Source organism: Microcebus murinus, chromosome 6 (genome assembly GCF_040939455.1).
Source record: "Microcebus murinus isolate Inina chromosome 6, M.murinus_Inina_mat1.0, whole genome shotgun sequence".
Lineage (NCBI taxonomy): Eukaryota > Metazoa > Chordata > Mammalia > Primates > Cheirogaleidae > Microcebus > Microcebus murinus.
In genome coordinates this window covers 1,416,625-1,441,093 of record NC_134109.1, presented here as the reverse complement: position 1 = coordinate 1,441,093, position 24,469 = coordinate 1,416,625, and the positions used below count along the sequence as shown (strand labels likewise).

General features: G+C 54.6%; 1 protein-coding gene, 1 long non-coding RNA gene and 1 gene segment (V, D, J or C); 1 reads left to right on the top strand and 2 right to left on the bottom strand.

The window, feature by feature from the left end:
- LOC105861104 (immunoglobulin heavy constant mu-like) overlaps positions 1-24,469 on the bottom strand; it is a 701,862-nt gene that overhangs the window by 22,885 nt on the left and 654,508 nt on the right.
- On the top strand, positions 1,746-20,624 carry LOC142871352 (uncharacterized). The gene is made up of 2 exons (XR_012919596.1): positions 1,746-1,956; positions 19,418-20,624. It is a non-coding gene; the product is annotated as an uncharacterized LOC142871352 (long non-coding RNA).
- On the bottom strand, positions 9,173-11,746 carry LOC142871350 (disintegrin and metalloproteinase domain-containing protein 21-like). Its single transcript, XM_076003616.1, has one exon. The coding sequence runs from the start codon at positions 11,627-11,629 to the stop codon at positions 9,410-9,412; it is 2,220 nt and encodes a 739-aa protein (XP_075859731.1). The 5' UTR covers positions 11,630-11,746; the 3' UTR covers positions 9,173-9,409.

Genomic DNA, 24,469 nt, shown 5'->3' with positions numbered 1-24,469 from the left:
TTAAACCTAAGGTATGAAACTATTAGAATTCTAGAGGAAAATGTTGGAAACACTCTCCTAGACATTGGCCTAGGCAAAGAGTTTATGAAGAAGTCCCCAAAGGCAATCAAAGCAGCAACAAAAATAAATAAATGGGACATGATGAAACTAAAAAGCTTCTGCACAGCCAAAGAAACAGTCATGAAAGTAAACAGACAACCTACAGAATGGGAGAAAATTTTTGCATCCTACATATCTGATAAAGGGCTAATAACTAGAATATACTTAGAACTCACGAAAATCAGTAAGAAAAAATCAAATAACCCTGTTAAAAAGTGGGCAAAGGACTTGAACATAAACTTTTCTAAAGAAGACAGAAGAATGGTCAGCAAACATATGAAAAAGTGCTCATCATCTCTAATCATCAGGGAAATGCAAATCAAAACTACAATGAGATATCACTTAACCCCAGTGAGAATGGCCTTTATCAAAAAGTCTCCAAATAACAAATGCTGGCGTGGATGCGGAGAGAGAGGAACACTCCTACACTGCTGGTGGGACTGCAAACTAGTTCAACCTCTGTGGAAAGCAATATGGAGATACCTTAAAGCGATACAAGTGAATCTACCATTTGATCCAGCAATCTCATTACTGGGCATCTGCCCAAAAGACCCAATGACACTCTACAAAAAAGACACCTGCACTCGAATGTTCATAGCAGCACAATTCATAATTGCAAGGCTGTGGAAACAGCCCAAGTGCCCATCAATCCAAGAATGGATTAATAAAATGTGGTATATGTATACCATGGAGTACTATTCAGTGCTAAGAAACAACGGTGACATAGCACATCTTATATTTTCCTGGTTAGAGCTGGAACCCATACTACTAAGTGAAGTATCCCAAGAATGGAAAAACAAGCACCACATATATTCTCCAGCAAACTGGTATTAGCTGAGCAGCACCTAAGTGGACACATAGGCACTACAGTAATAGGGTATTGGGCAGGTGGGAGGGGGGAGGGGGGCGGGTATATACATACATAATGAGTGAGATGTGCACCATCTGGGGGATGGTCATCCTGGAAAATCAGACTTGTGGGGGGAGGGGGGAAAGGGCATTTATTGAAACCTTAAAATCTGTACCCCCATAATATGCCGAAATAAAAAAAAGAAAAAAAAAAAAGAAAAAAGAAAAAAAAACACTTTCTTGAGAAATCTGGGGCTAGATCAGCCTACTCTTTACCTTACAGGTGAGTTGATGCTCTTGCTCTTGTCATTTCACTTATTTTGAATTTGGACAACTTTAATAAAATGTGTTGCTGACTGTTCTGGGACTTTTTCTGGGCATTTAGAGACATATCTGGGACATTGGTTCGAGGCCTATCTGCCATCTTCACTCTGGATTTCGGGCCAACACTGGCTTGCGTAGACCTGGCCCGTGGTGGGGCCGAGGCTGGCCGTGCCCCCCGCCCAGTGCACCGTGGCTGCGCTCAGGGGTGGGCAGGGGACCCGTGCCCAGGACAGGGCTGCACCGGGCGCTCTGCGTGTCTGCCTGATGGATGGGAGGAGGAGGGCGGTGGGGCGGGCGCAGGACGGAAGACAGGTCCTGCTGCGGAAGCCCAGGCAGAGCAGCGGAAGCCGTGTGGGGCGAGGGCCGTGTGCTGAGCTGCGCTTGGACCCCCGCCCTGTGGCCACTGTGGGTGGAGGACTGGGGGGGGAGGGGCTCCCGGCTCTGAGAGCTGGGCTGGCCTGGGGCTTATCTGCTTCCTGCCAGCCGTGGTGCCTGCAGGGGGGCAGCGTCCGGCTGGGCCGGGACCCTGGTGTGGCCGAGCCACAGGCCTCCCATGGGGAGGAGGGTAACAGGGCCACAGGAGCCTGGGTTCTAGGTCAGGGCCGCACTGGGGCCAATTGTCCCCACCTGGGACCAGCGCTGGCCACGGGGCCCTGGAGCCAGGCCCCTTCACTCAGAGAGCGGGTGAGTGAGACCAGGGCCCCACCCTGGAGACTCCAGACCCTCCTGGACACAGGCTTACGGTGGGCGATGGGGGTGTGCAGGCCGGTGGGGGGAGCTGGGCAGGACTCGGGAGCTGGGGCTGCTCCCCTCTGCGCTGGGCCCTGCGAGGTGGCTGTGGTCGGTTTTGGGCGCAGCCTTTCTCACAGTGGTAGCTACCCCAGCTATTCCCACAGTGACTCAGGGCTGCGCACAATGTGCCCAGGCGTCCTGGCCTCGGGCCTCCTGGCGGGGCTGGGGCTGCTGGCCGGCGTCTCAGGGTGGGCAGGCTGGTCCAGTAGCCGTGGGCCCTGCGTCTGAGCCTGCCTGCGCCCTGGCTGCTGCAGGGGACGTTTTAGGTGTGGCTTGTGGCACTGTGAGCCCCAGGTACCATAATACCCACGGTAGCTGAGGCCTGCACAAATTCCACTTTGGCCTGCAGCGTTGGGCCCGTCCCCCTGGCGAGGCCCCCTGGCTCCCTCAGGCTCTCTAGGCAGGGCGGCCTGGATGTGGGCCTGCCGGGGTCCCGCCTGGCTCTGTCTCGGTGGGGCAGGCCCGTCTCCTGTCCAGGACCCGCTCAGGCTGCCCCTGTCCTCAGGGAATGTGGGTCAGGCAGCCCTGGTGGGAGGTGTCTGCTGGCCTGAGTGGCAGGTGCCGTCCCTCAGACCCCAGTGCCTGCTCCTGGCTCCCAGCCCCCACTGCCGGTGCTGCGTTGCAGAGAGGGTTTCTGGCCTGGCGGGAGTCGCCGTGGTACCATCCACTAGCACCCACTGTGACACAGACTCCACCTGAAACCCCGTCTGTTTGGAGCATCCCTGTTGCAGGGCCCAGAGCCACCCTTGGTCCTGCCCGGCCTGCCTGGGGGCGACGCCCAGCCCTGGCCTCCCTCTACCTGGGCTCTGCTGGGGCTGCCGCGCCCCGACTTGCCCCCAGAGCCCCGGCTCCGTGGAGAGGCCACTGCCTGCAGCCTGCCCGGGCTGGAGAGGGTCCTTCCTCCCAGGCTAGGAGCACGGGGTCCCGGCCTTGTCCTGCCCTCCTGCTCAGAGCCCCTTCTGGCCCGGGCCTCCTGGGGTTGTGGGTCTGTGCGGTTGCAAGGGGCTGCCGCCCAGGCCGGCACCACAGTGGGGGCTCTCGGAGGGGCTTTGGGTCTGGCCTAAGCCGCCATGGGGGTGTTCCACTGTGAGAGGCTGCCCCTCCCAGTGGGCGGGGGCGTCTGCGGGCTCCCCTGGAGGCGGCACTCGAGACAGGTGTGGACAGCCTGTGTCCAGGACGGTGCCGGGAGGACAGTCACGGGGGAGCTGGGCAGCCGTGGTCCTGGGTCAGTGGTGCGAGGATGTGCCCATGCAGGGAGCTAAACTTGCTGCAGGTCACACCTGCGGACTGACAGGCCACAGCCTCCCCTGACGGAGCCTCCCAGCAAAGCGCCGCTGCCTGCCTGCTCCCTGCCCTCCCCACGGTGTCCTGGCCATTCCCCGTGGCGGGGACGCCGGGAGAGGCCTCAGGGCCACAGGGGCCAGGGCTGAGCCTGGTAAGCGGTGCTCGGGCCGGGTCCATAGGAGAGGGGCTCTGTCCTGTCCTTCTGGCCTCGAGGTGGGGCCAGGCAGGGCTTCTGGGTGTGGGGTGACTGGCAGGTCATCACTGGGTTCATCCTCATTCCTGACACTGGCCAGGAGGTGTGTGGCCTCCAGCCTGCAGCGTCCTGGGGGCTGCCCTGGCCCTGGCACTGGGGACAGGAGCCATGGGGGAGGGGGAGGACGGTGGGGCCCAGGCAGCGGGGGCAGCGCAGTTCTGAGCAAGTGCCACATCACGTGGGAGCTGCTAGCCCAGAGACACAGTGACAGGGCCCAAGAACAAGGCCTGTCCCCAGGGTCTAGCTGCCCTCCCCTCGGCCAGGCCCAGCCCCCGCCTTCCTGGGAGGGGTGAGCCCTGGGAGACTGAGCTGTCTGTGGGGCTGGGAGAAGGACGTCCCCGGGCAGAGGGGCCGGGTTCTGCAGGCTGCTGGCTCAGCATCAGGTACACTGGGATGTTTCTGCAGCCTGGTTCAGGCAAGAGGTTGCAGCGCACTATGTCTGCTTCATGCCTCAGTTTCCCCACTGTGCAGGGGTGCTGACACAGCCCTGTGGGAGGGCTGATGGGAGGACAGTGAGCTCCTGCTTGCAAGGCTCTTGGGGCACAGCTTGGGCGCTTCTGTGCCTGCTGCCCTTAGGGACCCAGCAGTGGGCCTGGACGGTGGGCCTGGATAGTGGGTCTGAGTAGTTGGCCGAGGCACAATTACCAGTTGGGGTGGGAGGTCTGGGCAGTTGGTCTGGGCGGTGGGTCAGGGCACAATTACCAGTCCTGCCTGGTCCACACTCACTCTGGTGCTGGGGTCTCTGGCCTCTCAGCTCTGGTGCCCGAGTGGCCAGCGTCCTTTGGGGTCCACCTCCCCCAGCCCTGCAGTGACCCTCCAGCCAGGCCCCATCCCCAGCAGCCTTTGAGTTCAGTGTCCATCATCCCTGCTCCGGAGCACAGACCTCCACTTGTGGGGAGCACATACCCAGAGGCCCAGAGGTCATGGAGCAGCAGCTGGAAGGACCCCAGACTTATGGGTGAAGGCTGGACCTGGGCCAAAGAGTGGTGGGTCAGTCCGCACAGGATGCTGCTATGGGCGGAACCACTGTGGTCCCCGTAGCTATATGGACCACAGCCTGAGGCTCCGTGACAATAACTGCCCCTGGGCTGGGCGGGGGCAGAAGGAGGAGCTTCCGGGAGTCAGCGAGGTCCAGAAGCCCACGGGGCCCCGACTGTGCAAGGTCTCTCCTGGAGACAGGTCCCTGCGGCCTCCTGGGGCTTGGGGACAGGGAGGAGCAGGACGAGCCATAGGTCAGGGTCGGGCTGGGATGCAGCGCCGCCTCCTCCCAGGAACTCTGCCGTCCTGCTCATCGGGCCGGTGAGCTACTACGCAGCTGAGCGCGCCCAGCTCCAGCAAGCCCCAGGCAGACCTGGGCTCCTCCTGCTTGAGAGACTGGGGTCCCGCTCCAAGGCGTCAGAGGGCTGGGGCTCGGTGAAGACGTCTTTGCCTTGGGGTGTCAGGTGGGGTGACTCGAGCAGGCATTTCCCGAGTGGCGGCTGAGGGGGCTGCCCCCGAGGCCCGGAGGGTCTGGGTCGTCTCCCAGCGGGGAGGGTCTCTGGCAGTCCTGCCTGTTGGGGCTCGGGGGCCGCTGCCTCCCGGACTCTCGCCAGGATGAGGGCCTAGGCCTTCGGGAGGCGGTGCTGGCAGTGTAGGCGGCTGTTGGGGCAGAGGCAGGGGTGGCCGTGGGGTCAGTGTGGCCACCCAGAGCCCTGCTGAGTCCCAGTGGGCGGGAGACGCTGTGCAGGCTGGAGCCCGTGGGCAAAGCTGGCTGTGCTCAGGCCCTGGGGCTCCGGTGGAGGGTGCCGAGCCCAGAGTGGGCAGCCAGGTATTTGCCGGGGGGCCTGTCACCGTGGTAGTAGCCGTACCCACACGGTGGGGTGGCCCTTCACAAAAAGCCCTGAGTGTGGGGGCCTCTCCCACGAGGGCCGGGCCGGGCCGGGCGTCCGGGGCCCCTGACACGGAGCTGGTCTGGTGACGTCCTTGTGCAGGGCTGGAGCCCAGCCTCCCCAGAAAGCTGCCCTGGGGCAGACCCAGGCAGCCTGAGGTCCCCTTTCCCGAGTCTGGGAGGAGCCGATCCGGCCGTGAGCGGCCGAGCTTGTCCACCGTTGCCGTCCTGATGCAGATCCACGTCCCACAGCAATCTCCATGAGGGCCGGCCCGAGGGCAGGCAGACAGGGTTTCTGGAAGGTTCTTTGACTTGGTGTGGCTCGGGGTCCTCGGCCGGCTTCCCCTGGAGAGGTGGGGACAGGCAGGACTCACAGGAGGCTGGGTGCTGGGAGCCGTGGCCAGCCCTGCCCATCCCAGGAGCGTCTTCTGTTTGGAAAGGACCCAGGACACATGGGCAGGCGCCCGCCCCTCCTCACCCACGCGTGGTCCCACCTGTGTTCCTCAGGGGCGTGGCCCTCTGACGAGTGGTGACAAGTGGGGTGCCTTTCCCAGATGCCCGGTCCACTGTGGGCTTCACGGGCAGCGGCCTGGGTGGGGACCCGACCCTGTGGGGGGCGGTGGGGAGGGTCCTGCTCTCTGCCGTGGCTGCTGCTCCGCACGGTGGGTCGCAGCTGCGCTGCCCGTGACCGCCGCACGCCTGGAGCTGAGGCCCCGAGCACAGTCCTGGGGTGGCGCCGGGGGAGAGGGCTGTGGCCACCCTGCCAGGCACAGTGTTTGATGGGCTCTGTGGTGCTGTGGTCCGATAGGTACCCCGCTGTGTACCACAGGGACGCAGCCCTGCCCCAATCCCACTGCTGGGCGGGGCGGCAGGGCCTGGAGGCCTGGGACGTCCAGGGTGGCCCTGGGGGAGGCCTGTAGACACTGGCAGAGATCCGAGACCACCCCACGGAGTCCAGTTACGGGGGGGCGTCACCGTGTCCCAGGCTGCCCTTGTGTCAGCCCAGCAAGCGGCCGGAAGGAGGCCCCGGCCCTGAGGCCCCGCCGAGTGCCCAGTGGGTTCTGTCCTGGCAGCATGTGCAGACTCAGCTAGAGCTCCTTGCCAGGTTGCTGGGACAGGGCCCTGGGGCTGGGCCGCGGCTGGGTGCTGCACGTTCTGGGGAGGCGGGGAGAGAGGCAGAGAGAGAGACGGCGCCTGCACAGAGGCTGTGTGCTCAGAGAGGGTCCCCCAATCTCTGGCTGGGACTCGAGGCCAAGGCGCCAGCACCCCGATGCCTCATACGTGCTGCTGCTGGACGCCATGGACAGACAGCGGCAGAGACGGCGCGACAGCTCCAGGTAGCACCGTGTTTGGCTACTCCGTGGCACTGCCCCCCGGGGGAATCTTTGCTTCCTGCCACCTGCACCCGGAGCCACGGCACAATGTCCTGTGGTCACCCGTGAACTTCCTCGCGTGGACCCTTCAGTGGGAAGCTGGTGACCCGTGTCTCCAGGACCGGACCCGGTGTACTTGGTGACCTGAGGGTCGCGGGTGCTGGCAGTGCCCTCCCTGGGCACACAGCGCCGAGGGCCGCCGTGCATCGGAGGAACCCCCAGAACCATCAGCGGCCCGGAACAGCTGTGGCCCGGAGCAGCAGGGCCTCCCTTCAATTCTCTGCATTTCTTCTCATCGCTGGGACGACGGCATTTCAGACGGGAGTCTCTGTCCTCCTCATCTGCCAGCAAATTCACCAAACTCCTCTCTCCTTCTCCTCAGACGAGAGGAGAGGAGGGGAGGGGAGAGGAGAGGAGGGGAGGGGAGGGGAGGGGAGGGGAGGGGAGGGGAGGGGAGGGGAGGGGAGGGGAGGGGAGGGGAGGGGAGAGGAGAGGAGAGGAGAGGAGAGGAGAGGAGAGGAGAGGAGAGGAGAGGAGAGGAGAGGAGAGGAGAGGAGAGGAGAGGAGAGGAGAGGAGACTATCAGTCACAGCAGGAGACAGGCTGTGAGACCACGCACAGGAACGCAAGGAAAGGAAAACAGAGCGGGAAGGGCCCTCAGCTGAGCAGGTCCTGAGCCTGAAATCACGGAGCATGAAATGAGACATTTATGATGAAGAGAACAGCTGTGTGATGGAATATCAGAATCCCTAACATAGAAATCCGACGGGACGCGGAACAGCAGTCGCAGCAGGTGGGTTCACAGCAGATCAGGCAAAGCAGAGGAGAAGGCGGCTGCCCTGGTGGACGGTGCCCAGGAGAGATGCGCAGGGCGCAGGGGCGCAGCGGGAGCACGTGGGGTGTGCAGGCGCTGGGGCTGGGCTCGTCCCCGCCAGAGGGGGACAGGGAAGGGAGCCTCGGTACTTCAGGCTGCGCAGTGGAGAACCAGGATGGCCCCGTGGCCTTGAGCCCCGAGGGGCACAGACTGTAGCCTGGCCTCACGGCAGAGCAGTCCGGTCATTCCCGGCCATGGCCCTGCCCGGAGCTGGAGCCCGGAGCCCGGAGCCTGGCCGCTGGCCGTCTCTCCGCCCTGTCAGCAGGGAACCCCTCCGGTGCTGTCTTCTCACCGGGCAGGGCTGCACACCTTATTCCCTGGGCTCACTTTTCAGTGTCCCATTCCCATTCTCTCAGGAAGCGAGGAAACACGCCGAGAGAGGCACAGGAGTGGAGCAGCAGCATCTGAAATGTGGGCTGGATGGGGTTTAGGAGAAGGGTGGAAGACGGGACAGCAGGGTGTGTTGGAGAAGCGGTGGGAGGTCTCTAAACAGCGTACAAAAGAAGTACAGTGTTAACTGTGCATGTGTTCACAGAAAGGCTGAAATCAGTCTCACTGTAGACTAAGCCGTTTTCTGAGCGGGGAATGGGGAGTGCAATTTCTTAGGTTTGTGGGCTATGTCTTTTAAATTTTAAACGATGTGCTAAACATCTAGCTTTATTTTTCTTTAATAAAAATTTTAATGATTTGGAAAACAATTTTTAAATGATGTGTCTTCATCGCAATGAAAAAAACAGATATCATTTAAATTTTTAATATAAAAATAATTTATTTACTGATGCAATTATTTTCATAAATTGCACTTTATTTTATGAAATAATTTTTAATGTATTTGGATACACGGGGCATCTGCCTACTCTTCTGAAAGCCTGGCTTCTGTTATTCGTTGCAAGTGACTCAGTGTACCTGCATTCTCACGTCACTGAAATGGGGCGTGAGGAAGGGAGGGAGGAACGGACGTTCACGGAACTCCCGCTCAATGCCACAGACCCTGCTGGGCACTTCTGCCTATTTATTTTTCTGACTGAACTTCCTTGGATGCACCGTTCAGCCCCACAATCTCAGTTTCCCGCCAGGAGAATGTGGGCTCCAGGAGGGCACAGCTCTTGCTCAGTGGGGTGTCTGGGCCCACGTGCCCCTCACCCCAAAGCCCACAGCCACCCCAGTGAGGAACAGGCAGCTTTGGCAGGGAGCAGCCCTGGATTGGCCTAAACCCACTTTGGGTTTTAGAAGGACAGATTACCTGGAGAATGAGGAAAAGCTCATTGCTCAGGTGCACACTGTGGAGAAACGCCAGGGATGTGCCCTTCAAGGAGCTGGTGGCAACTTCGATTAATTCTGGGACCAGTGACCTCAGGTCAGGACCCAGTAGTTGACTCAGGTCACCTCTCCTGGTCACAGGCTCAAGCTCAGTTTGGGCTCCTAACGGCCTATAAAAAGAGGTAGAAGACGCCAACATCTGGTTTTGAAGCTTTATTTCAGAGTGAGCGCCAGCCAGCTAAAAAGAGAACGTGTGACAGAAGTCGACGCCTCCCTTGCTCCTATGATGTGAGAAGACCCCTGAGTCTCCTGCAGACTGCAAGACATGTGGACGTGAGCGTGGCCATCCCTTGTAGCAACTGTCTTTCCTAGATGTTCCGACCATAGTGCCTATAATTTTACAAGGGTTTGGCAGGAGGCTTGTTTCTTGTGGGCTCAGGATGTAATCGTCTTTTTTTCAACTTTGGTAGTCGTAACCGTTCGTGCACTTGTGGCCACCCCAAAGAGCAATGCAGCTATCAAGATAAAAAGACGACCAAAGGCCAGTCTCAAATAGACTAATGACGCCTTACTTTGTCGAATTGCTCGTATTTTTCTTGGAGGGCGTCCGCTGTCTACACTCCCACCAAAACCTCGTTTCTCGCACTGTGGTGGCTCCCAGCCCACGTGGCAGTGGCAGTTCCTTCTGTTGTTGCAAACACCTCGGCGATTGCACTTCTGAGGGGCACAGTCGTATTGCAGGTCAGCCACAGTCCCGTCGCACACACTGTTATTACAGAACTTTCCAGGGCTACAGATAGAGCCGGTCTTCACATGCCCAGCATCCGTTGTTCTCGTCCCACGGTGCTTGTCCAGCCCAAAGCACTGGAAGCCTGATATGACGGATTGATGGAAGGAAACGTGTTCCTGAAGTCGGGGAAGATGGGTGACATTGGTGCACTGCAGCCTCCCACACATCTTGTCCTTTGCAGCACAAGGTCTGAAATCCACCTGATGGTAGATTCTGGAACAATGTCCGAATCGGTTTCTTCCTGTGTTTATGTCGTAGCAGGCCTCCGGAGCGTTCACTGCACTGACACCAAAAATTTCCTTGCAGTGCACACTGCGGTCAGTGCAATTCCCTTGGTAGCAGTAGCCCTCTTCGGTGCATGGGGTTCCGTCTTGCATATAAGTGTTTGTGGGGCAGGATGCGGCTCCCCCGGTACAGTACTCTGGAAGATCGCATATATTCAGGATAGGTCTGCAGAGAGTTCCAGGAGCAGAGTAGCTGCAGTTCGTGCAGCATTCTCCTACATGGCAAGTGCTTCTGGACGTGAGCCTGCAGTTCATTTGACAGCACTGGGTGGTGTAGCACTGCTTCAGAGAGCCACAGTCACACTCCTCTGTCTCCTCCACTATGGAGTTGCCACAACGAACGTCTGTCACGCTTCTATTAAGAGTCTGTACATATGGGTGGAAGAGACAGTCCCCTATGTCTCGTTCAGAGATATGCTGGAAATGGACAAAGGAGCAGTTACTGAATGAATCCGTCAGCCCAGGGTATCTCTCCATTATGCAGAAAGTTCTTCTGAGGCAACCACACCCTATATGATCATAATACATACCGTAATTCCTCATAAGTTTATTGGACACTACCACAGCTATCAAGAAATAGTGTCTGTCTAGATAGCCAGCAAACACAAGGCTATTTTCGTGGCACATGCCGTACTGCGTGGGGTCCACGTCGCCGTCCTGTGGCGCATCTTTAATGAACAGCACGGAGCCCGAAAGAGTTATCCTCCTATAAAATTCTCTTACATAATAGTCGTGCATTGGGCTTCCTGGAACCCTAAAGTCATTCATGGCGGCTGGATCTCTCTGGCTATATATGGTTATGAGATAAAGGAAGAAGCCTGAATTGAGAGCTTGAAGGAAGGTGTCGGCTAGACTGGACATCGACACTATCCAATCCGTACACTTTGTGATGTTATCGAATACACGATACATGGACAAGGAAAACTGGACTTGGGTTCTGACGGTGGACACATGTGAGGCATAGACCCAAGGAGAGGCCCGGGGAGCCGCACTGGGGTTCACCTCGGAGAACAGGGTGTCCACGTCCTCCTTGAGTCCCAGTTTGTACATAGGTCCTGTCGCATTGCGGTCGGCCACGATCTCGGAAACAACGTGTTCGAAGCTGCGGGAGTCCTTGAGGGGCTTGATCTCATAGGCAAGGTCATCCAGCTTCATGACCCCGTCCAGGCCCCCGTAGCACGTGTCAACAGTGACCATGGAGAGAGGAATCTCCTCCAGGTAGCCGAGGTAGTGGCAATCTGTAGGGATGTAGGGGTAGTCCATCTGCAAGACTCCTTGGTCATCCTGCGTCATCACCAGCAGGTGTCTGGGCTGAAGAAGTTTCTTGGGCCGCAGGTGGATGACATGCCTCCGGCCCCCAAAACGCAGGCTGTAGGAGAGCCAGCCTGGCACCTGGAAGCCTTTGCCACGGTGTGTCTCCTTCCTCGGAATCACCACCTCGGAGGACACATAGCGCCAGGAGGGACGGCCCTGAGAGCCCTGGACCGAAGCCAGGAGTGCCCAGAGCCCGAGCAGCACGAGGGAGACCCGGAGGGCACCTGGCCCCCTGCCGGCCTCACGGCCCAGCTCCGGGGGATTCATGCAAAGAGAGTGGTGAGACGGAGTGTCCTCAGGGAAGCCAGGTCTGAATCGGCTGCTGGGGCCACTTCCCCCCAGGGAGGCTCTGACAGGGAACAAAGGGCCTCCTCAGGCCCCAGCCTCCCGCCCGGGCTGGTTACCTGGGAGACCCGGGGACAGTAACAGTCACAGGGCGTGGCAGTGGTGGGCCAGGACATGCTGTCAGCTGGGTGGCGGGAGGGGGAGGGGGTCTTGTCTGTGAGGGCTCACCTGGAAGGGGCAGGGGGAGGGGAGCAGGCTGCGTCTCCACTCACCACGTGCAGTCCTGTCCCTCGTCTCTGAGTGCACAACACACAGCCGCCCCGTCCTCAGCAACGTCGCCGCCTGTGAATTCTGCTGCCCACGCAGCAACACCTTCTTGGCCTGTGTCTGCAGGTCAACGTTTCCCGGTAGCAGGGGTCACACCTCCCACTTCCCCGGCGTGCGCAGGTAGACTGTGCATGTCACCTTTTCAGGCGTTGAATGTTGTTATTCTTATGAACTCCGACGTCTTATTGGGCTTGCAGGTCAAGTCTCTGGAAGCAGTTTCATGCTTTGGTTTTGCACTGAGGTTCGGTTCAGGGTCACCAGCTCCGCACTTGGAGCAGGGTGGGTGTCTGCCCAGCACTGCACCGCAGGCTCCGAGAACATCCGTGAGGACCCGAGAGTGACGGCGGCGCCGCGCCTGGCTCCCGCCTCGCCTTCCTGCGGTGCTTGGGCACTTCCCTCAGACGCAGGCACTGGGCAGTCCCCAGCAGGAGACCCCAGGGGACCCTGTACTTGTGCCCAGTGTCTGAGAACAGACATTTCACATACTTTCTCTCATTTCATGGTTGTTTATGGGGGGAGAAAAACATTCGCTGCCAGGTAATGAGCACAAGGAAAGATGCCAGCGCTCCACACGGTGAATTCTTCTCTTTCAGTTTGCAGACGCAGGCTCTGCGCTTGCACTCCCGTGCCCACAGCAGCGTCGCCGTGGCTGCTGCGTGTCACTCTTTGTCTTCCAATCCCAGCCGTCCCGCAGCAGACCCTTCCTGTCCTGCCTTTCCGTGACTGCGGCATCCTCACACATTCGGCTCCTGTCTCCTCTAACACTGTGACAGTCGGACATTCTCACCTCCCCTCTACTGCTTGCACAGAAAATAGAATCAAAATGCCGACCCGTCAACGTGGAATGCGTTTGCTTTAGCTTTGGTTCAGTGCAGTCTAAGGACATCGCTGTGCATGACCGTGATTTGCCTTTCTCTCCACCTAGAGTACAGCGGACAATATCTGGGAGATGGGCACACCGATAGCCATGGCTCGAGCATTAAAGAGCAAGCCCTGAGCCAGGCGTGGGGGCGCATGCCTGTAGTCCCAGCACTTGGGAGGCCGAGGAGGGAGGATCGCTTGAGCCCAGGGGTTTGAGGTTGCGGTGAGCTAGGCTGATGCCACAGGACTCTAGCCTGGGTGACAGAGTGAGACTCTGTCTCAAAACAAATAAAAAAATAAAAAATAAAAAACCAAACAAACATAAAAAAGCAAAAAACAAAACACGAAAATATTTGCACTCCGTGAATATTTTGGCATTTAAGAAAACTAGGATTGTAATTTGGAAATAATTTATAGAGAGATGGCAGATGAAATCCAAAAGTTATTTAAGTATTTAGTAAATACCTACCAAGTTCCAAACACTGGAGATGAAATGGGAAATACGATATACATGATGCTTGCTGCTTAGGAGGAGAGACAGACACACAAAAAGGTGTACAAATAAGCATTTGAGGGACTGCGTGGAGAGACAGGCCCGCGGCCGGTTACCTGTGTGGCAGACATAAGTGCTGTCTGACACTGAAGTCCAGCGTGCAGGAAACTAAGTGGCGAGTTCCTTGGTGATTAGTGACGATCAACTGGGTCAAGAAAACCTTTGAGCTTCTGCAAGCTATGTCTGTCCGTTTCTCTGGAAAACAGTATAGTTTCTGTTTAAAGTTGGGAAAAGAACAGAGAAGTAAAATTCCCCATCGTAGAAAATAACATGTTCCCAAATGTTAGTGCCGACTTTCTCCCTGAGCTCACTTTAAGGGTCTCCCTTTTGCCCCACGTTCTATAAGGCACCCAGGTGGAAGGAGGCAGAACACAGTAACTCTAACTGCAGCACGATCTACCACTTGGGGGACGTGCTGCTCGCATTCGTTGTTCTGATGAGGTGGGGAACCTCCCATGGAGTCAGACAGGCGTGCCAGCTCTGGTGAAGAACACTACGAAATACCTGGAATAATTTGCTTCCGCTGCCCCTCCTGTTGAGCTGCTCCTGTGGTTGTGGACGGGGGGTGTAAGTGCGGAGTCGGGGGCTCCAATGCGCCTGGGCCCAGCATCCGACGCCCACCCTGGCGCAGTTTGCCCTGGGGAGCTGGGGCAGGTTCGGCGGCCGACGCTTCACCTACTCGCACTCCAGCAGCCGCTGAAGGGGGCCGAGTTAGTCCGTGGCTGCTCCCTCATCCATCCTAATTTATACACACTTAATATGAAGCGTAGTAATGATTACGCAGACAGAAAAGAACTTTGTTTTTTATCACGAACAAATATGTTTGGCTGCTTAACAGATGAGCGCCAACCTGGTGGCAGCCGTGGCTTGATGTTTGGGCACCCTCCAAACCTCACCTTGAAACCTGATCCCCAGCACAGCATGTAGGAGGGGATTGAGCTCGGGCTGCCAAATGGATTAGAGCCTTATAAAAGGCTCAGGGGGCCAAGCTCAGCCCTCCCGTGCCCTCCAGACGCGGACTCGCTGTTCCTCTCTGGAGGCGTCGGCCCCAGGGCACCATGGTGGAAGCAGAGACTGCGCCTCGCCAGGAGCTGAACCTTCCGGCATTTTGCTGCGGGACTTCCAGCATCACCAGGTGTGGAAAACAAATTCACGTTCCTTAGAAACGGCCCAGTCTTAGGTGTTCTGTCCCAGTAGCGGGACAGGCTGAGGCAGACGATGATGCCAGGAAGAGGTGTTGCCAGAGCAGAAACCTGAGAAGGTGGACGCGGTTTTGGAACCGGGCGATGGGCGAGGGCTGGGAGGATCGAGGTCCACTCTGGAGAGCCTGGACCGCCGTGAGCCAAGCCCCAGGGTCATTCTGAGGAGTCCTCGGACCAAGGGCAGCCTCGGCCTCCGCCTAAGTGTCTTGGTCAGAATGCCGGCAGAAACGCAGCGGCGAAGGCCGTTCCGAGGAGTGCGGGGTGACGGGGAGACGCCTTACTGGGCTGCGGGAAAGGCCGCCCTCGCGATGCCGCGGCAGGAGCGTGGCTGAGCTGTGCCCGCGTCCTGCTGCTTGGGGGAAGACAGGACTTTAGAGGCATGCACAGGACATCCGGTGCAAGAAATCTCTAAGCAACGGGCTCAGGGTGCTCATGGCTCCTCTCCACAGCTTGTGGTAACCTGGGAGAAGAGAGCGAATTACAGAGGAAACTTACCACCAAATGGCAAGCAGAACTTAAAGATTTGGGGAATTCCCAGCCTGGCCATGCTGTGAAAGTTCGAAAGGTGTGTGCAAAAGAGAACGGCACGCGTGTAGCCGAGTGGACGCCTGCTAAGGAGGCGGCGCGGCTGTGCAGTGACTCCGAAAGCGCTTTGGAGAGCTGCGAGGCCGCCACTCCCACCACAGCCCCAGCGTGCCGGGGCCTTCAGGACAGAACAGTTCCAGGAGAGGGCCCCGGCGAGCCTCTGTGGCCTTAGAGATCACCGTTCGGGGCCGCCTGCATTTTCTGCTGCCTGCTTCCTGGCCCCGCACTCCTCTGCCTCCTGAGCCCTGGTTCAAGCCGGCCAGGGAGCACCTGGGGACACGCACTGGAGGGTGCAGGCTGTGGCCCGGAAGATGTCCCGGCGGGGCTAAGCCTGCGCTGTGCAGTGTGTGAGCTGCGGAGGCCGGACGGCCACAGGCGGAGCGACGCCCCAGACGGCGGACTACTGAGCCCTCAGCATGCACCACCAGCCTCGCAGGGCCGGAGCCCTGTGTGGGCTGCACCTAGTGGAGCCGCGGGGGCAGGGCTTGCCATGGGGTGGGGTCCGGCACTCACCCCAGCGTGACCAGAGGTGGTTGGTGCAGTCCAACAAGACGGTGGTCAAGCTCCAGACGCCATGCTCTTTGCCCCGTTGCGTTTTGGACTGAGGTGGGACCTACCACTCCTCTCTCTTGCCTCTTTCTCCTGGAACTGGAGTGTCCGCTGTGCCTGTCGCACCTGAGTGATTTGCAAGCGCAGGATGGAGGGGAAATTTGTCTCCAGGTGACCCATGCCTTGCGTCTCGCACCTATCTGATGGAGGTGATGTATGTGAGGCTTTAGACTTTTGAGTCAATGCTGGAATGAGCTGGGGCTCTGGGGACTGTTGATGCAGAACGAATGCATTTCACAGGTGAGAAGTGCATGAATTCGGGGGAACCAGGGGCGGAGTGCTGTGTCTGAAGGTCGCGCCCTCCCAAAATTCACGCTGAAACGTAATCCCCAATGCCACAGCGTTCCAGGGGAAGGCTTCAAGTAAAATTCCTTTAGGAGGTGATTAGTGGGGCCGAAATGCCAAAGTTCTCGGTCTCAGGAACCTCTCAGGCAGAGGCCAATGAAGGTGTGTCTGGAACTGCCCCCGCCCCACCAGGGGCCCCCGGGAAGCTCAAGTTTGCTGCCCCTGGGCCGGCGCAGCAGGGGCCAGCGAGAGGGGAGGGCTTTTCCTAAAGGGTCTGTGCATTTGACCTTGGCATGATCCGGCTAATCCTGGCCCTCCTAGAGAGTTTTAGATCAGCAGAGACACCGCAAGCCTGTGCTGCCAGAGGCGGGGCAGTGTGAGAGTGAAGGGCATGGCTAGACCTTAAAAGCCTCCTGCGGGAGCTGGCTGTGGCCCTACTCAGCTGCACCCAGAGGACACCTTCCAGGAAAGGAAAGGGTGACTCAGAGGAGACTCGCAGGCGCCAGGTCCCAAGTGCAGAGAGCAGGACCCTGGCATCCAGGGGCTGAGAGTGCCCCCGCCTGGCAGCCGGAGAGAGTCCTACCACCCCAAGGCTCCGAATTCTGCCACCAGCCTGGAGGAGCTGAGATGTGGGTTCTTCTCAGAGCCTCTAGAAGCAGCCCAGGAGGGCTGGGACCTGGAGGCCACACACACAGGACCCACACTGATTTCTGACCTGAAGAGCTGGCAGCTGGCGAACGCCTGTTCCTCTGAGCCTCGGGGTCGGCGGTGACTGGCTACGCAGAAAAGGGAAACTTGCACCGCGCACGCTCCTGACCCACATGGCATGCAGGCCGCATTTTGCTTGTTTGAGGTGCGATTATGTTCACAGATACTTAACATGGAATATAAAATTGGAAGGCTTCAAGTTCAAATTCCAACCAGTTTTAAGATAAAAGTATTTCTCGCTTGTCACCATGGCAAGGACAACTGGATTCCGGACTGCTGAGACACGTGTCGCGTCTGTGGCAACAACAGGGGAGAGAAATTGGGGTCAACCCATGATACGACAAAGATAGCTGGGCTCCATGGAAGAAAAACTTACTTAGAGGGACATCAACCGTGGAAGGGGGTTCTTGTTAAATCCACTAATTGGAGCCTTTTTAAGAATTGATATGTAATAGTTGTACGTACTTTGCAGGTACATGTGATGTTTTGATACATGTATACAACGTACAATGATCAAACTAGGGTAGTTTTGAAATCCTTCCCACGCTAACATTTATTTGGCAATCGCTAAACTTTTGTTTTCTCTTTGTGTTGGGAACGTTCCAGTTCACGCCTGGCTGTTTCCAGTGGTGAATACATCTCTGTTGCCTGCAGTCTCCCCACTGCCCAACCAAGCACCGGGCTTCGTCCTGTTCTGCACCGGAGTGTTCGTTCCCACCGACAAACTTCCCTTCCTGCCTCCTCCCTCCTTCCCACACTCTGGGAGCCACCGTTGCACTCTCTTCCTCCAGGAGAGTCACTTTGCTAGCTCCCACGTGAGGGAGAACGTGTGACACTTGTCCTTTCATGCCGGCTGGCTTCGCATAACACGATGTCCCCAGCGCCACCCTTGCTGCTGCAAGGGACAATAGTTCATTGTTTTCGCTGGATGGATAACATTCCACCGTGCATACACACCACGTTCTCTGTCCTGTTTTATTTTTAACTGAATTATGGTGTCCATACTGTGATTTCGATTTATGAAACGCACAGTGGTTGGAAGGTGGAAATTAGCATGCCCGTGTTCTCAAACATTTACCATTTCTGTGTATTGGGTGCATTCGATGTCCTCCTTCTGACTATGAGAAACTATGAACTGTATTCCTGTTATCCGTATTATCGACAGCCGTGCCAAGTGCTGTAGAACACTAGAACCTACTGCTCCTTTCTAGCTGTGACTTTTTTGCTCCTTTAACAAACCTCGCTCTAGTCCCCACATCCTCCCACCATTTCCAGCCTCTAGTATACTCTGGTTTCTCTTTGACTTCCACAAGATCAGCTTTTTGTCGCTTGCACATATGAGAGAGAACGTGCAATGTTTATCTTTCTGTTCTTTGCTAATTTCACTTAACCTAACGTCCTCCAGCTCCACTCATGTTGACATGAAGGACAGGATTTTATTCTTTTTGTGGCTGAAGAGTATTCCATTAGGGGCACACACTGCCTTTTCTTTATCCATTCAGCCACTGATGAACACTTGGGGTTGCTTTCATATCATGCCTATTGTGAGTAATGTCACAATAGACAAAAGACTACAGATTCTCTCGATATACTGGATATTTCCTTTGGATATTTCCTTTGGATAAATGCTCAGTAGTGGGGTATCTGTATCATAGTGTAGTTTTCTTTGTAGATTTCTGAGAAAACTCCCTACCATTCTCCATAGTGGTCTCACTATTTTACATGCCCACCAAAAGTGCGTGAGTTCCTTTCTTTTCTTTGAATCCTCACTAGCATTTGTTACTGTTTGTCTCTTTGATAATAGCCATTTCAACTAGGATGCGATGATACCTCATTGTGGTTTTATTTTCATTTCCCTGTTGATTGGTGATGTTGACCATTTTTTTCATATGCTTCTTGGGCATCTGTATATCTTCTTTAGAAAAATGTTTATGCAGATCTTTTACCCACTTCATAATGAGATTATTTGTTTGGTTGTTTGCTGTTGAGCTGTTTGAGTTCCTGGTAAATTTTAAATACGAACCCCTTGTCAGGTGCATAATTTCAAAATATTTTCTTCCATTCTGCAGGAAACTTTGATTGCTTCTTTTGCTGTGCAGAAGCTTTTTAGTTTGATGTAGTCACATTTGTGTATTTTTGCTTTTATTTCCCTGTGCTTTTGAGATCTTATTCACAGAATCTTCTCACAGACCAATATCCTAAGGTGTTTCCTCTAGTGATTTCTAGTGATAGTTTCATAGTTTTGGGTATTACATTTAGGTCTTGAATCCATTTTCAGTTGATTTTTGCATAGAATATGAGGTGGAATCTAGTTGCATTCTTCTCCATGTGGACATCCAGTTTTCCTAGCATCATTTACTGAAGAGAATGTCCTTTCCCCAGTAAATGTTCTTGGCACTTGTTTCAAAAATCAGTTGGTTGTAGATATGTGGATTAACATCTGGGTTCTCTGTTCTGTTCTATTGGTCTATATGTCTATTTCTATGCCAGCACCACGCTATTTGGTTTATATAGTTTTTAACTCTGTGTGTGTGTGTGTGTGTGTGTGTATAAATTGTTTTATTTGGGGAATGTACTTCTTAAAAAAGGGTAGCTGCAAAATATAGACTTCTGTAATAATTCTTTGTTTTCTTCCTAAAGTGAAACAGTGGGTGCACTCCAAGGAATCAAGAAGTGGATGGATAAACCAGGAGCATCTCCAAGTTATTTTCAGGATAAAAAGCAACAAAGTGCAAAGGTAAAATTTCTGATCAAGGAATGCATCTAACTGAACTTTAGCTTCTCTTATCGACTGCCGCCCTCTCCTCGTTAGTGGAAAAGTGTGACTGACTTAAATGGAGCTTGTCAGGGCCTCATCCTCCCAGGCTGGGGGCACTGGGTAAGGGGCCCCCATGGCCCAGGGTGCAGGCTGAGGGCTGAGGACCCCGCGGTGGGGCAGCCTCTGCAGGCCAAGGAGGACACCAGGGACCCCTGTGGCCACTGTGACTCAGCATCACAGACCACGTGGCTCCAATAGCAGGACCAGCCCAGGAGCACAGGTGTCCAATGGGCTGGCTCCTCCCTGTCAGCAGGGAACCTAACCAGGCCTGGTCCGGCTTCTGGTGTTTGTGCCAAACTTTGTGCCCCTTAGCCCATGGGTGCAGCACCTGGTCTCTGGCTTCCTCTCCACTCGGCTTCACCCCACATGCATGTGCACATTTCCCCTCTTATAAAGACACCGGTGACGCTGGATCAGGGCCCACCCTGCTCCAGTGTGGCCTCATCGGAACTTGATCTCGTCTGCAAAGCCTGGATCTCCAAGGAGCCCAAACGCCCAAGCCGCATGTCAGAGCTTCAACACGGGGTCAACAGGGCACACGACTCTCCCCAGGACAGTCCTGCCCCAGCACCTCCTGGCAGTGCTGCAGAGGGTCCTGCAGGTGACACCCAGACCTCGGGGGCAGCGACTGGTGCAGGGGGTCCCGAGAGGTGGCTGGAAAGAGGGAATCAGGGCTGCTGTGTCCAGTGGGCACTTCCCGCCTGGGACGTGGAGGCTGGTCCTTGGAATGTTAAAACATTCCCAGCCTTTAGACAAAGCTTCCTGTTTTTCACCAATTACAATCCAAAGAATCTTTAAACCCACCTATAATCTGTAAGCCCCACCCACCAGATGTCCCACCTTTTTGGGCCAAATCAATGTATACCACTCACATAATATTTATGATTTTACCTGTAACCCCTGTCTCCCTGAAATGTATAAAAACCAGACTGTAACACAGTCACATCGAGTCCACTGCTCCAGGCCTCTTGGGAGTGGCTCTGGGTCATGGTCCTCAAATTTGGCTCAGAATAAATATCTTTAAAATTATTTTAGAGAGTTTTGCTTTTTTTCTGTTGACACTGGAGAGATGGGATGGCTGCAGACTGGCGGCCCAGGGCCTGGCCAGAGGAGCATGGAAGCCACTGGAGGGAAGACCCCTCCCTCCCAGGGAACTGGGCAAGGGCAGCCCAGCGCTGACTGAGCTACAGGCCCCACAGTGTGAGCGGGAGTCCTCTGACCCATGGGGCAGGAGGAGCAGCCCTGTGGATACGGCCTGGGACCGCTGCACCCAGACCCCCCTGCCCTGGGCCCCAGAGCCGCCAGCCTCAGGCCCCTGTGCCTGTCTTCCAGCCTCACCCAGGCTCCCCTGTGCTGCCTATCACCTTGAGGTGGGACGTCCAGAAAACAACCCAAGGTCATGGCCACCTGGTAGCTGGGGACTACACAGAGCGGGTGCAGTTTCCTGGCATTGGGGCCCAGGACCGGACCAAAGGAACTTCCCACTCCTCGAGAGCGCAAGGCTGCACTCTGAGCGGGCTGCAGTCTGCTGGCAGGTGCAGAGCAGGGTGAGCTGGACAGAAAGCAGCGGCTCCCAGCCTGCACTCCAGGGTGGCCGGCAGGCTCAGACTACCTGACACATCCCAGTGTCGACGGAAAATAGCCGAACTCTGTAAAATAATTTTAAAGAGATTTATTTTGAGCCAAATTTGAGGACCATGACCCGGAGCCACTGCCAAGAGGCCTTGGGCAAGTGGGCTCGCTGTGGCTGGGTCACAGTTCAGTTTTATACATTTCCAGAGAGACAGGGGTTACAGGCAAAGTCACAAATCAATACATGAGAGGCATACATTGGTTTGGCCCAAAAAGGTGGGACATCTCGAAGCGGGGGCTTACAGGTTATAGGTGGGTTGAAAGATTCTTTGGCTGGCAATTGGCTGAGAGAGTTAGACTTTATCTAGAAGACCAGAAAGGATATGCTTATTTTAAGATAAGGTTGTGGGCACTCTGGGAGGTCCAGACAGGAGGACGTTTTAAATTTACAATAGGCGCCTGCTAGGATGTTTTAAGATGCTTTAAATTTATGGTAGGCATCTGCTAGTATGCTTGAGTTAAGACAGGGGCTTCCTATCTTTTAGGTGATGTTAATGCCATACCAGAATCAGGTCAGGAAGTAAACCACTGCTTTGTTTGGTTAACAAAAGCCGCTTAGTGGGAATTGACCATTTGCCAGCCTGACCCACCTAGCCTCCTTAGGAAGGAGTTTTTAGCAAAAAAAAATTAGAGTTCAGTCCTCAGTTCCCCCTGTTGGCCAAAGATCATTCCATGGAATGCATATGTAGGCCAATAACCAGCATGAGGTCCCACGGAGCTAGGAAGGCTCATTCCTAGAGTTGTCTATCTGGTCACCCGGTGTTGTAGAATAGGCGGTGTTATATCTTAGGGGAGGGACATGACTCCACTTGATTTAGTAGCCAATTGTTAAAAGGGCCCAGATAGAGTCAGGCCTCGGGCTTAGTCTAAAAAAACGTCTTGGACCAGATCTATTCTGCGAGCTATCATGATCTGGGCCTTCGATTGATTTTTTTTCCTTTTCCTGTATCTGGTATAGCATTTACAAGAAACATATAATAATAATACGGCAATGAGTGTCATAAAAGTACTAAACAGAAGGTGCCCAAGAAAGCCATAGGTAGAATCAGAAGGTAGCAAGCAGCCTAACCAGCCAAAACTTCCTGTGCATGCAACATCATATTTTTTAATCAGACTTACAATATGTTTACCCTCTTTATCAACAGTCAATTGAACTTTATGGTAAATTTTATTCGAGGATTGCAAAACTGATACCAATTCGGAATCTAATAAATTTAATTTTTCTTCTGGCCAATTAGTCTCCATAGGTATAACATCCTGAGGAGGGTATAAATTGAATTCGAGAAACATTTGATCTTCAATATTTAAATTATCATAGGACTTGTTTACAGTTAGCAAATATATTTTTCCCACCACCTTTGTGTTACACCATATACTAGTATTTAGGAGGGAAAAGGAGGTTTTGTTACAGAAGAAATCATATAATTCTATAATGTCATTTTGTTTTCCCTCCCAGCAAAAACGGCCCTTTCCCATATACCAGATGTTATGTTCTATGGGGGTGGATACTAGGGGCCAATCTGGGAGATATCAGGGTTCCAAGTGTTTTGAGGGCATAGCCATTCTCCTTTTCTATTCTCACAATCTGAGAGGGAAATGGGATGCCAGGTGTTTTCATCGGCTAAAATAGCTCATCGACTTCCCATGGGGAGTATTCTGGTATTATTGACAATGGTTCCAATGCCAGCTAGTTGAACTACAGGATATGGTTGAGCCTCATTTAACTCTGGTGCCAGAATTTTTAAAATACAATGTTTAAGGTCACATCTACCATCTAAAAATTTCCATAGATTTGGGGAACCATATATTTTCCATAGGTGTCTAGATTGAGCCTCAGCACTGAGTACTGTAGGCCATCGTTTTATAGCCCCTTCAGATTCCATTTGTAATAACATGGACATGAGTCCTTGTTGGGTCAGAGCACATGCTCGCTCCCACCTCTGGGTTTGGGCGTATGTCTTTAGTGTTTGTCTGGTCTCTTCTGTCCACTTCATTAGAGCTGCATTATCTTTTAGGGCAGCTTCCCATCCCTTCCCTTCTTCTTGGAACAGCATTCCTTCTATGTGGCCTATTTTTGAGAGAGAATCCTTTTCTAGGGAATGTCTCTCCTCATTAGCTGCGAATTCAGCTTGCCCCAATATACCTAACCCAGCTCCAATTTTTCCTGTGAGATCGCGTTTTAGTCTTTTGGATGGCCAATTTTGGTGTATCCACCAGGAATGCTGTTGCCATTGTACACTAATGGCCTCAGTGCAATTCGGATAAATGGAGTCAACCCAGAACCGCTGGGTATCCCAGACAATTGTCAGATGGGTGGAGGTTACTCCTAAGTATGCCTTTGTCTGAGTGTGCCATAAGGCTTCCCAGAGGCGCCCTTGTCTTAGGGTGGAATTTGTACTGTCAGGGACTTCTGTCCACCAACTGACTCCCATAAATAGTTCTTTACGGGCAGTGTCAGTGTGGTTGGTGCTGGACAAGGGCATCCAGCCACAAGCACAGGGCTGGTGGTTGTCTGGGCAGCTTATGCTGCGACAGTTTACACAGGAAGCTGCTAGGTTTCTCCCATCATACCCAGGCAGTTGTCTGAGTTTGTCATCACCAATGTCTATTGTGACGCAGTATTCTACCTGATTAGATCCCCTCAATAATCGTCCTGAGGCATTATTCCGTAAATATTCCTGCAGGGCATTATACTTGGTTAAGGCTTTATAATAGAGGTACCCTGCAAAGGGGGCCCCTCTAGGGAGATTTACAGTGGAACTGTTCCATTCAGTGGCCTTCATTTCATCCTGATCTGTGTCATACCAATGATATGATTTGTACCGGCACGGAAGGAAGTGAGGTTTGCAGGAAGCCAGGAAAAATCTTTAGGTTTGAAGAGAACAGGAGTGTGGGGTAGGCAGATAGGGGAAATTATGAGAAGGAGGGTGATCCGGTGAAATATTTTTCCAATCTTAACAAGGAAATTCATAACCATATCCATTTAGAAAGTTATACCAAGGGAGATTCCACAAATGCCAAACAACCTCTTGGGGGTCTTGGTTAAGGCATTCAGGGTTTGCAGCAATATACTCTATAGCAAGTAAAGTAAGAATGAGAGTTATTTTAGGGTTCATGAGGACTGGCCTGGTCCAATGTCTTGGGAAGACTGTCCGCTTCAGTTGTTGCTTTGGATGTTGCTTTGGAGGCCGGTTGAGACTCAGATGTTTTCTGAAGTCGTAGGCGGGTGTCAGAGATTAATT

Excerpts from the sequence above, each read along its gene's own strand:
- LOC142871350 (XM_076003616.1), bottom strand. The coding sequence starts at position 11,629 with ATGAATCCCCCGGAGCTGGGCCGTGAGGCCGGCAGGGGGCCAGGTGCC.